Source organism: Branchiostoma lanceolatum, chromosome 10 (assembly GCF_035083965.1).
Source record: "Branchiostoma lanceolatum isolate klBraLanc5 chromosome 10, klBraLanc5.hap2, whole genome shotgun sequence".
Lineage (NCBI taxonomy): Eukaryota > Metazoa > Chordata > Leptocardii > Amphioxiformes > Branchiostomatidae > Branchiostoma > Branchiostoma lanceolatum.
This window is the reverse complement of record NC_089731.1, coordinates 10894104-10907252: the sequence shown is the minus strand read 5'-3', so window position 1 is coordinate 10907252 and position 13149 is coordinate 10894104. Positions and strand designations below refer to the sequence as shown.

Sequence of the window (13149 nt, the reverse complement as noted above, 5' to 3'; positions counted from 1 at the left end):
TCATCAAAGGTTTCTTGAGTTATGCTCTTGACATACATACAGACCCACCAAACAGCTGGCTCAACCGAAAACATAATCTACCCCGAGTACTATAGTACTCGGCGAAGATAACAAAGCCAATTTTACTCGAGGGGAATCACTGCCAAAGTCAAACGCAAAGAAAGAAAAATTATCACAATAACACCACACACAGGCCTTTTGGGGAGGAAATGGCTTTATTACTGCAGTGTACACTTTCTCTGATTTTTCTCAGAATCCACGGGTATTCATTTCTGAGGATAGGTAGAATCTGTGACAAAATTAAGGGCACACTGTGACAGTTTAGATTCCCTCTCTGGACATTGCTCGGAGTATACATGTACATACATCAAACTATCTGTCAAAAATTCAGCAGTAATTCAAGAAAGTAAAAATTGTTAGCTATGAGCCTAATGTAATACATTTTAGCTTCCTTAAAGTTAAGACAAATCACCAATTACACATAACTTACATAGGACATAGTGACTTTCAGGGCATATGATATCAGCAGTTTTTCACAAGTCACATGATCATAATAAGGTCAGGATCAGTGTCATTGTACGTTTTATAGTTTTATCAGTTGACAGCAGGGCAGCACAACCACCCATGGCTAGATACAAATACATTGTACATGATAACCATTGTGTAATAATTCAGGCAACATCTCAGTGTCTGTTGCTTCAGTGCTTTCTAGCAGAAGAAATTCAATTCATGATATGATATACAATTTTCACTTTGGTGTGATGACAATATCCTGTACTGCAGGCTTGTACTGTATGTCAGAACAAACTTTTCTTCAATACGGAATTCTCCCTATTAAAGGCCAAACATGTATTACTCCAGAGAGTATTCAATGATATCATCTACCTACATATACACTATACAGCACTACACAGGCAATGTAGCGCATGCGCATAGGTAAAGTTGATATCTGTAACATACGTGTATAGTGCTGAGAGTTGGAGAAAATACAGTGCTGAAGACAACGTATAACAAACACTGTTTAAGCTATTCATCCAGGTGCTTGAAGACCCTTCTTGCTTTTTCCTTTTTGTTCTTGTTAAAGTGTTTTTTCCATGGCTTTCCGGAAAGAGACTGTTGATTGGTTGACTGGTTGCTTGCCTGTGGGACCTGAACACCTTTTGTGATTGCACGCACGTTGTGCTGAAACGGGAAATAAGAAGACATAGGTGTGAAACGTTGCCTTCAGACACTAATCTAGTAAATATACATTTTAAAGCCAAATACCATTAATTCATTCTACCCATGCATATATATGCCTCATCAATCCAAAGCAGTGTAGTGTCAGCTTTTTCCATATGTAATGAAGTACAAGTACTGTACCTTGCTGAAGAATTCCTTGTCGACTTTGCTCATTGGTGCAGGCTGGTGACATTTGGTCCTCTGTAAATATATCAGTAAATATATCTGCATATATCAGTTATGTCAGAGCAACATTCAAGTTTCATACACAATGTAGATGGTCTAAGGATGGTTTATCCCTGCTTTTTTACTTGATCGGAGTCCAATATTTCTGGACATTGTTGTGTTTAATACTAACTTTAGATGGTCCATGGTAGATACATGATGTAGTTTATCACACATTTAACCCAAATTATTTGTCATGATAATGTGCACAAAACACATCCTAAACTCTAAAAATCAAGGAGTACTTTTATTTTTGCTCCATTTTTAACTCATCGATACAATGTGTATAAAATAGAAGTAAAGAAAAATGGGAGAAAAGACTGAGGGTTATTTTGATGATTTTAAGCCTGTCTCACTACCTCCTGTGCCTTGCTTGTGTTGTGCTTGTGTCCAGCCATGCTTGCTGGTCCTGTAGGCTGGTCATTCCAGCTCTGAAACTCCTCAGGATCAACTCCAGTGGGTGGATGGCAGTACAGAAGTTTACCCTGGGAATAGGTACAATCAAAAGGGAAAATGTTAACAACACACATTTCCTGTGAAAACATGCAGTGCACCTCTTAAATTTGAGTATGCATCTCACTAGTGCAAATAAAGAAATGTTTAAATCCAGTGGCACCAAATGGCTGGTAACCATCTGCAGTACTATCAAGGCACTTCATTTCTACCAGTACAAGAAAATTTGATTGCAAGGAGTTAAAAACATGTTCTTCCCGTAAAGATAAGGAAAATGATAAGTCAGTTAACTTAAGTATGGTAACTATCATGACTTACATTGACATAGTCCTTGAGTATGTAGCGGGCAGACCGTGGTGTGTCAGGCTGTCCATGGGCTGTCATGAAGCCTCGCATGGCTGCAACAATCAACACAACAACGTATCACTACATTGTACATGTACACAGGATTGTGAGCATTCTAAAGCGAAGTTGAACATACTGCAATTCAAGCTATGATTATCAAGAATAAACTTGAACAATCATGGTGGGGTCATGTGGCGTAACGGCAGGGTTTTTGCCCAGAACCCAGCGGTTCTGGGTTTGAATCCCCTGGCGCCACCAATGTTGTGCCCTTGGGAAAAGGCCCTTGACACGACTTTCCTCACTCCACCTAAGTATTATGTGTGAGTCACGACACCAGCAATAGCTGCCTGTGTCTCATGTGTATTGCACTGTTGCAATTCTAATAAAATCAAAATCAACAATCATTTACAATAGCTAATCTCACGAGTAAGAAAGTGCAATCCATTTTCTCATTGATAACCCAAACCTCTTAGCACCTTTTCGAAATAGCCTTCATATATGCTTTGTCAAACACTTTTTCAAGAAAAGTAATTTTGCATGTTGATGGTAAATAAATAATATTTACCATAATTTTCTAAAAGTTTAATAATGAAAGACATTATACCTCCATAAGCATTAAGAAGTTCTCTAGCTGTTGGTAGTCTGTCTGGGTCCTCTCCCTCTGCCGGTGCGGGCAGGTTGACTCCGTACGTGCGCTCTAACACGCGGCGGGGGATGTGCCGACACACGTTCACGGAGGTCAAGGCAATTTTGTGTTCAACTGGAGAAGCTGCTTTATGATATATATATTTGAACACTGTCCTGTTGACATATACATTTTGTGCTTAAGGAACATGTAGAGAGATACCCAGGATGATGGATAGTATTAATAATAATATACAATAAATGGTCTTCCTGTCAAATACTTGATGGAAATGTATGGGGTACCTATTTCCTACTTTCCCATTCTCAAACTAGAACAAACAACTGATGATGTTACGCCAAAAAAGCAATTACTCAGACAACTGGATATGATTTTGGAAACGGTCAGACGTTTCAAGTAGCATCCACTACTTTTCGTCAGTGACTGTGAGCAAGATCAGTTGAACAGCAGGTTTAAAACCACGAACTATGAATTGTTATGCAAATAAGGAGAAGACAAATTTTTAGATAGTCCAATAGAAAGCAAATTAGACAACTCAAGACAAGGTTGAAGTAAAAGGGGACAATAGCTCCTATTGTTTTAGTATAGGAGCTAAAGCTGGTTTGCCCCCAAGGCTATGTCCCAAGTGCCAGACAGTTCCACCCTTAGCCCTCCTTTCCTGTTGAGGGTTGGATTGTATATCCTCTCATATATTGCCTCCCTTACTCCACGTTCGAACCAGCGGGGTTCACGGTCAAGGATATCAGTGGATTCGAGATTGAACGAGTGCCCCTGGTTGTGTTTTAGGTGGTGGAAAATGGCCGAGGAGTAGCGGTTAGCGCAATGTTCTTTGTACCTTTCATTAAGTGATCGGCTGGTCTCTCCGATATAAGTGTTGTTGCAGTTGGGTTCTTCACATTTGAGTCTGTAGATGACATCGGCCTTGCTGCCTTTGCGAGGTCGGTCTTTAGGATGTACCAGTCTTTGTCTGAGAGTTGATTGAGGTTTGAAGTTGGTGGCAATGTTGAAGTTTTGGAAGATCCGTCGGAGTTTTTCGGACACTCCTTGTACATATGGAATAGTGATGTTGGCCTTGTTTCTGTTGGTCAACGGTGTACACTTAGGCGTTTTCTTGGACTGGTCAGACGGTTTGAGGGCTTTGTTGAAAGTCCATCTTTGGTAGCCACATTTGCCCAGGGCACCTCGGAGGTGTCTATGTTCGTCTGTTTTGGCCGTGTCTGAGGTGATGATGTTGTCTGCCCGATGAAAGAGAGTTTTTATAACTGCCAGTTTGTGTTCCAAAGGGTGGTGAGAATCAGAGGCCAGATACTGATCAGTATGGGTCGGCTTCCTGTATACTTCGAACTGGAGGCGACCATCCTTCTCTATGATGGTTTTGGTGTCTAGGAAAGGGAGCGTATTATCTTGACTCGACTCCTGTGTGAACTTGATGTTGTCATCTATCTGGTTGATATGTTCAAAGAAATCATCAGCTACTCTCTTCTTTAGTCTGCACCAAGTGTCATCTACATAACGGAACCAGTTGGCCGGGGGAGCGTCCTTGAAAGTACTGAGGGCTTTGTTCTCAAATTTCTCCATGTACAGGTTTACCACGATGGGCGAAACTGGTGAACCCATAGCACAGCCGTGCAGTTGTTGGAAGAATTGTCCTTTGTAAGTGAAGTATGTGCACCCCAGGCAGAGGTCTAGCAGCTTGCATATTTGGTCCACAGATAACTTGGTTCTGTCTGCTAGTGTGTTGTCAGCCTCTAAGGCTTCCCTGACTACTGACACCGCTTCTTTGGGGGGGATGCAGGTGAAAAGAGAACACACATCATACGAAGTGATGATATCGTCTTCGTCTAACTGGATGTCTTTGATTTTGTTTACGAAATCTGCACTGTTCTGCACTGTAACATCAACTGATGATGTTGATGTTAAAAAGAGGCTATGGGACTACATCTAAATGTGTGACTTTTCAAGCTTACTATTTTCTGTATGTGGCACTTTTAGATCTAGAATAAGTTACAAAAAAACTAGAGTGCAGTGCCACTTTGTCCTTGCCTGTCATCTGTCCAAAAGCAAAATAGAAAAAAAAAATGATGACATTCTCTTGCACAGCCAATGAGAAATGGACAAGTTAACAAGGTTACCGGTATCTCAATGTATATGATTACTGTCAGGCAGAATGAAAGCTGCTAAGGATATGAGGCTGGTTGGAGGCAGGTGGTCTCTCATCTGGTCGATGGGCAGGATGCCGCTCACCACCATCTCTGCCTTGGTGGACACAAACGTGGGCATCACCAGACCAGGGCAGTCGCACAGCAGCAGGGTTTCATCCACGTACAGGGTCTGAGATTTGAAACACAGGTGAGAGACCCTTAAACATTGGAGTTTGTTATGGAACACAGGTGAGAGACCCTTAAACACTGGAGTTTGTTAAGGATGAAAATGCTTTGATGTTTTCTCTTCAACTAACTTTGTATAATGACAGTTGAGTAAACATGCTGAAAAAATGCATTTTCTAACAGTAACATTACAACCTAAACCTGGTCTAGATTGGCTAATTTAACATATAAATATACGGAACACAGAAATGCATGGCATTTAGTAGAAAAGGACAAACTGATCAGATGTTGTTTAACAGCCTTGACTGACCTGAAAGTGCTTAGTTCTCCCGGGCGTGGCAGACACAGGAACCTTCTTACACTTTAGGAGTGCATTAATGGTGGAGCTCTTCCCAACATTGGGGTACCCCACCTGTAGAAAAACAGTCGAAAACAAGAGTTCCACGACCTCATATCTCCATGAACAATTCTTTTCATGCAAATGACTTACACATTTGCATAATATATGCTTGGTTATAAACACCTTTATCTAACCTACACATGTTGCAATATTGACTCCTATAATTTTCCAATTAGATTTATAGTGGTATTTTTGCATTAATTATGCAAATTAGGGATTCATTTGTATAATTGGTATCTGTTGATGCTCCACTTTCCTTAAGGTTCCGGGTCGGAGTTCAATTGTGACCGGGGGTTGGGTCATGACCCGGTAATCTGCCGGAAGTGCGTGGTCGTCACCCTGATTTCTGCCCGAGATTGCTTGGTGATGGTTTTAGCTGTGCATGAATATTTTGAATCTTCTGAAAAGCCCGTGAGTTGTAGTATTTTTGGGCGCGGTGCAGTTGGTTCGCTATCGAAGCCTTTTTTGTATTAGTCCGCGTCAACGGTGATGCGGTTTTCTCGCCTGATGACCCAAATAGCATCGTTTTTAATGCATTTTCACCGAATTTGCGTCATCGGAGATTGCGAAAAAGTTATCACATGACTTTTTTATTTTTTTCATTTTTCAGAGACACCATCTACTAAGCTTTCTCAGCATATATGCCGTGACCCCAGGAAAACTCGTTTTTTCCGAGCAGGTTCGATCAAAAAAGTGTAAAAAAATGATAATTTTCGGGTGCCAAATTTACATTTTACTATGGTTTCAACCCAAAATAAAGGGACAACGGACAAAACCGATAAATACATCGGAAAACCGCAGAAAACCGCTTTTCGACCATGTGATTACATTTTCCGTCCTACTTTTCTCGGCGGAATTGTAGCCCGTCGACCTGAGGGTGTTGGCCTACATACGAAATCGCAAAAAAACTCCGGTCCGAGACCTTAAAAGGACGGCAGCGGCTACGTCGATGACGTCATAGATGATGTTATTTCGACGCATTCGAAAGCTTTTATCATATTCTGTAAGTTTGTTTGAAAAAAACCCCGAAGTTTGCCCTTTTTTCTCTTTTAAATTCGATATATCCATGGACAGGTGCTTGGCGCCCCCCTCCCCCATTTCCCCCCCCCCCCCACCTCCAATACGGCCATCTTTAATCATTTCTGGCCGCCAAACCGTTTTTAAAAGGAATTCACTGACTACGTCATTTGATGGAAGCCCATGTCCAAACTTGACATCCGGTATGATTTTCGCGATGCCCCGCCTTTATGATGACTTAAATGGGTGAATTAAGCTAAAATCTAAGTGCTTTAAGCCTTCTTAAGGCGAAACTTGGTTTTCTGACTTTTGGTTCGTCGCTCCTTAACGTCGCGATCTTTTCTTCTTTTGATGGTGTGAAGTGATAGCCTACTAGGCGCGCTACACATCTCGGCCGCACTTATTTAAACTGCCCGCTTCCAGCTCTGATGATATGCTCCATGTTGCGCTTTGGACTGTGTCAGAATGCATTCTTTTACACATTTTGGGAGCATTGTGCTGCTTAAGGGGCCTTTACGGCGAAATAGTGAAGAGTTTGATGTCGGACGCGTTTGATTCGGAATGTGCGACCTGTGGTCTACCAGTCTATACCAAAATTGGACATATTCTTCGTTTCAGTTAAAAGCTACGAACTTAAAACGCGACCCCCTGCTGTTTTCCTCGAGAACCATGACGTCACTGCGTGACGTCACCGACGCCAACTCTTAAAGAGGCTTTTCTGCCAATATGCAGCACCGAAACGACGGAAAGTCCGCATAATTTCCAAGCCAAGGGCATGAGCAGGCTCTCCATCCCGTTTTACCTGTTTTTTGAAAAGCGATGTGCTGGAAAATGATGTTTTTATCCATTTCCCTACTGTAACGTTGTTAAGGCCTGTACGTTGGCAAGATAGCCTCAAAACACAGTGTTTTTCACATGACTTTAAACCCCTGCTGCGGAAAAAGTAATCATCGCAGATAAGCCAAATTTGGATATATGGTAGATATAACTTTTCTGAAAATTTTGAACAAATTTTAAGAAACAATATGTTTCTTAAGGTTCCGGGTCGGAGTTCAATTGTGACCGGGGGTTGGGTCATGACCCGGTAATCTGCCGGAAGTGCGTGGTCGTCACCCTGATTTCTGCCCGAGATTGCTTGGTGATGGTTTTAGCTGTGCATGAATATTTTGAATCTTCTGAAAAGCCCGTGAGTTGTAGTATTTTTGGGCGTGGTGCAGTTGGTTCGCTATCGAAGCCTTTTTTGTATTAGTCCGTGTCAACGGTGATGCGGTTTTCTCGCCTGATGACCCAAATAGCATCGTTTTTAATGCATTTTCACCGAATTTGCGTCATCGGAGATTGCGAAAAAGTTATCACATGACTTTTTTATTTTTTTCATTTTTCAGAGACACCATCTACTAAGCTTTCTCAGCATATATGCCGTGACCCCAGGAAAACTCGTTTTTTCCGAGCAGGTTCGATCAAAAAAGTGTAAAAAAATGATAATTTTCGGGTGCCAAATTTACATTTTACTATGGTTTCAACCCAAAATAAAGGGACAACGGACAAAACCGATAACTACATCGGAAAACCGCAGAAAACCGCTTTTCGACCATGTGATTACATTTTCCGTCCTACTTTTCTCGGCGGAATTGTAGCCCGTCGACCTGAGGGTGTCGGCCTACATACGAAATCGCAAAAAAACTCCGGTCCGAGACCATAAACTACATATGTTACATGTATTTGAGTCTGATAATGGAAAACACTGCAAATATGGATTTCCCTCATTAGCTATGCAAATTAAGTCACAATTAGCATAATTTGCACTGCATTATGTATATCTCTGTCTAAGCTACCTGCATACTATGTATCATATTGACAGTCCTATAATTTTCCAATTAGATGAGATATGGTATTTTGCATTAATTATGCAAATAAGGAATTTATTTGCATAATTGGTATCTGTTGATGATCCACTTTCCATAAACTACATACGTTACATGTATTTGAGTCTGATAATGGAAAACACTGCAAATATAGATTTTCCTCATTAGCTATGCAAATTAAGTCCTAATTAACATAATTTGAACTTCATTGTGTACATCTCTGTCTAAGCTACCTGTATACTAAATATCATGGAAATCCATCGTTCCTTTGTTCAGTTATTCGCCAGTTCCAGAGCAAGCTGCTAGGGGGCCCAAACCCACACCACGTCTTCATTACACCACAAGCTATCTGCCGCCAAAAAATCAAGACCACAGCACGTCCAGGTCAAAAGATACAAAAATTGAAGTTCTGCTGCAGTACCAAGGTCACATACCAGGGGGCCCAAAATCGACCTTTAACTTTGGCTTCACAACACCTGCCCACATACCAAATATCATCGTAAACCATCAAGAGGTTCTTGAGTTATGCTGACTACAGTAGTGCGGAAACACAAACAGACAAACAAACAGACAAACACACACACAGACACACCCAAAACAATATCTCCATTTTTCATGGAGATAAAAATACTCATGTCACTTATCTAACCTTCGACTGTACAGAAGTCTGACAAGCAACAGCTAAAGTTGGATGTGTGTAGCTGGTGTTGTAAAGCTATATACTAACTGTTATAGAAGTAATACCAGTAAGCCTAATTCAATACTACAACTGTAGTAATACCCAGGAAACTCACCAGTCCCACAGTAGTAACCCCTTCTTCTTGGGTCTCCTGGGGACTTAGGTCCTTGAACAGCTGTAGCAGCTCCTCTCCGGTCAGCAGAACACTACTGTTCTGTACAGCGTGTTCTACGGATTCCCCTACAGAACAGCCTGTGCTGTTATTACTCTGCTGTTCACTTGATACTGTATGAACTGAGTCCATCTGTTGTTCTACAGAGTTGTCAGGCAGTGCAGCATGGTCTTCTATAGAATCTGTTGTCTGCATGCCCTCCTCCTCCTCATCTTGTTGCTTAGCAACCACCTCTTCTCTGCTATCTCTGATTGGCTGAGGATCATTTGAAACAGTCTGATCTACACCTAAAACAGTTGGTCCTTCAGTGTCCATAACTTGCACATCTTGCAGTTCCTGCACAAGTCCTGTTTCATCTGGTGAAGTCCTGGACTGATCTTCTGACTCCTGATGTCTTTCAGAAGATGCCATGTCTTCATCCTCAGGTTCCTCCACTGCGTCTGTTCCTTCCTCTTCCACATCATCTTCCTCTTGATCATCATCATCTTCTTGATCTTCTGTAACATCTTCTAACTCCTGAGACCAACAGAGCATTATGTAAGAATTCATAACAAACCAAAAATTGACATTGTCTACCATGCAATATGATGCCATAAATAATGGCTTAGTATGGGTAAATGTTGTAGAGATCATAAGACTATTTTAAAATCTTTCATATCTGTGAATATCTATATTTCTATGAATGTTAATCTCAGTATTATCTGGGCTGAATCAATCCTGTTGCCAGACTTTAAAAGATGAGTGTCTGACCTTGGCCCCTTGTCTGTCTGTCTCCTCCATGGCTGACCAGAACGCGACCTTGACCCCTCTACTGCCGAAGTACTCAGCCCAGGCACTGCGCTGGGACTCTGTCAGCAAGTCAGCCTTGTTTACTAAGACCATGTTCATTTTATCTTTGTCTATCTCCTTCACATACGTCTCCTGGAAGATTTAAAGATAAAAACATTATTCCAACTTTTATCCTGCTAACTTATCAGTTAAAACTACTACAAACAGATTACTATTGCAAGTAAACCTTTTACTCTGTGTGGGCAATTTCTGAATCTATTACTGAATGTGATAAACATAAAGATTTGATTGTAGACTTAAGTATGACACAGAGAAATAATCCTCACCAGATCCTGACACCTGAAGAGCAGCGGGTTCCTGCCATCCACAATCTGAACAATGATGTCACTAGGAAGAACATAAGAAAACCATTAGATGTTGAACTATTAAAGGGATAACAGTTTTCTCTATTCCCATGAAAAGGGCAGTCTAGAAGCTATTTCTCCTGGTCACTGTATCTTACTACAGCTACATGTATATGCTTTTTGCTGTCTTGACTTTCCCTTACTACAGTACAACAACATATTCATAGAAATCATGAGCCTTTCTTATTACTTTTTATGGCTTTTGTCTTTAAATCAAAGAGAAGTAAACTAACTACCTCCTTTCGATGACCCTCCACAATTGTCTCCAAAACTCAAGATTCTTCTCAAATGGAGTTAGAATGATGTGCTCCTTTTCTTGCAGTCTAGGGGGAAATCATATGCATTACTTATCAACATACATGTAACGTTACATGTGTAAAGTCCATATGGGTAAATACGTAATTTCAATCCATGTGATGACTCCGACTAGACTCTAACCCATGTGAACTTTATATCGTCTTTCATCCGTGAATAGTTCATCAAGTTGGTGACTGACTGAATTGCAAAGTTTTTTTTAATCACAACCAAGTATATACACAGGTAGACGTTTCATTAACATTTCGATGACTGTCTGTCATCTTCATCAGGGCAATACTGACTAGTTCACAGTGCACTGAAGCTAGGTGTTAGTAATGTGTTACTGCTAATACATAACAATGCAAATAGAGTCTTTTTTCAGTAAAAATGTTAAACTTTACAATGTAGCTTTAGAGTTGTACAAACTCTTCATAAACTGCAAAGTACAAGTACAACATCTATACTAATCTGTAAGTGTTACATCACCACCCATCTCTGCAGTTCAATCACCCATCATCCTACCTGGCCAGCTGTCTCCTCCATTCCAGGAAACTGTCTCTCTCCATCCTCTGCAGCTCATCAGCTGATGTTGTCTCATCCCAGGCAGGTCTACAGAACAACAAGACAGGATATTACAGACACTTATATGATACATGTTGTTTTCATCCATACTTTCCTAGACATTTTTGGCATGTTAAAAACTAATCACACTGTTACCAACAACTACTATCTTAACATATCTTGTCATGATAATGTTGAATAAACACTTTGAATAAAGACCTTCTGGGGATGCTGATGTATTGTCTGTTGTCCTCCTGTGCTTTCTGCACCTCCTTTTCCTGCTCCTCTGTCAGCAGACCCACATTAACATCGGGGTTCACAAACTTGATGTTCAGTTTCTCTGTTGGGAGAAAGAGAATACATACACAATAGTTATCTATGGATCTAGTTTGAAACCATACTCATGCATATTGGGCACAATGTACCAGTTGAAATATGTAAAATAACAAAGGATATCATATTTTCCTCTGTAATAATTACATCAAAATCGATTTACTGTCACGGTGGTTTTATTTTGCGGTGGAAGGGAAAAGGATGTTTTTGTGGTGTTTTGAATTTGTGGTTGATACAACAATAGTGATAGATTGGAAGTGCATATTTACGGGGTCTTGTATTTGCCGTAGCCTGGGAGCCCTCCTCCACAGTAACCGCTAGCTCAATCTTTTTGTGGTTAGCAAGCAAAAGATTGAGCCAGCACTTACTATGGAGGATGGCATCCAGGTTAAATTTGCCGTGGACACTGTAAAAATCGCAAAAACGAAACCGTCTAAAAAGTTTCAAGATTTACAGTAGTAGTAGTTTAGCTGACCTGCTTCAAATTCAGTCCCTGCCAGTGCAGCGGTGGCGAGGAAGTCGTCGAGTGAGCTCTGCTCCGTCACAGACTGGAGGTTCAGCCTCCCCCAGTCATACCCATCAGATAGCTCACTGGTGTGGAGCTGTGCAGGTCAGAATATTTTAGGAGAAAAAACAACAACTTTTGAGCCTAAAAGGTATTCATTTTTGGAAAACGTTACAAGATGCAACGTTGTAACAACTTACATATCATATATTTTTTAAAGTAAGTTTTCTGCACAGGTGATTTTATGACCTAGAACGTGGATGATTTCCTCATGGGATGGTCGTGGCTGAGGGCGTATTTTACTGGTAACGTTAACTTTATTTCAGCTTTTCTGAATCACCACGACTACTCACCGGGCAACAGAAATACAGTCTATATTTGAATGAGGTATTTGCAGTATAGCACTAGTCTGTGATTCGAACGGTCCCTTTAAACCAAGGAGGTTGTTTAAACATACTGTATCAACATGTACAAAATGTATGTCGATCATCAACAGTTCTAACTTAATGATTTTTGGGAAGACTCACGTAAGACTCTCCATGCCGACCGCCGCCAGCCCCACGGCTCCCGAACCGGTCCCGTATGATACTCCGTCCAAGCCCGGTGTTTCCCTTACGCTTTCCCATCCTTACATATGTCAAAATTCAACAAATATCGCAGGATTCACTTGTAGATATTGCAAAAAATGAGATGACTGTGTCGACCTTTCACCTTTTCAAAGCATCCAAACAACACATGCAGAAAGGTCTTATCATGACAACAGATTCTTTTATCTTTCAATATTACTAGGTACAATTTAGCATGAAAGTATTATTTAGATTTATTATAATGAAATAGATAATGAAATTGATGACTCATGACGGTATACAAGATATGGATACTTTGTAGTTTGATGCGCTGACTAATAGATGAC

At 40.8% G+C, this 13149-nt stretch overlaps 1 protein-coding gene across 1 annotated transcript; it reads right to left on the bottom strand.

The window, feature by feature from the left end:
• Window positions 1–218: 218 nt before the first annotated feature.
• On the bottom strand, window positions 219–12918 carry LOC136443152 (large subunit GTPase 1 homolog). Its single transcript, XM_066440245.1, has 15 exons — window positions 12764–12918; window positions 12207–12333; window positions 11618–11738; window positions 11360–11446; window positions 10777–10863; window positions 10463–10523; window positions 10098–10268; window positions 9291–9863; window positions 5525–5626; window positions 5076–5218; window positions 2849–2973; window positions 2218–2297; window positions 1806–1931; window positions 1363–1422; window positions 219–1182 (listed from the first exon to the last, which is right to left on the bottom strand). The coding sequence occupies exons 1-15, from the start codon at window positions 12860–12862 to the stop codon at window positions 1027–1029; spliced, it is 2118 nt and encodes a 705-aa protein (XP_066296342.1). The 5' UTR covers window positions 12863–12918; the 3' UTR covers window positions 219–1026.
• Window positions 12919–13149: the final 231 nt, after the last annotated feature.

Bases quoted from the DNA above. Each gene is read 5' to 3' on its own strand.
- LOC136443152 (XM_066440245.1), bottom strand. From the start codon at position 12,862: ATGGGAAAGCGTAAGGGAAACACCGGGCTTGGACGGAGTATCATACGG. The intron at 2,298-2,848 runs GTATAATGTCTT...TGATTGTTGCAG, and splicing joins ACTTCTTAATGCTTATGGAG to CCATGCGAGGCTTCATGACA. The intron at 1,183-1,362 runs GTACAGTACTTG...TTCCCGTTTCAG, and splicing joins ACAAGGAATTCTTCAGCAAG to CACAACGTGCGTGCAATCAC.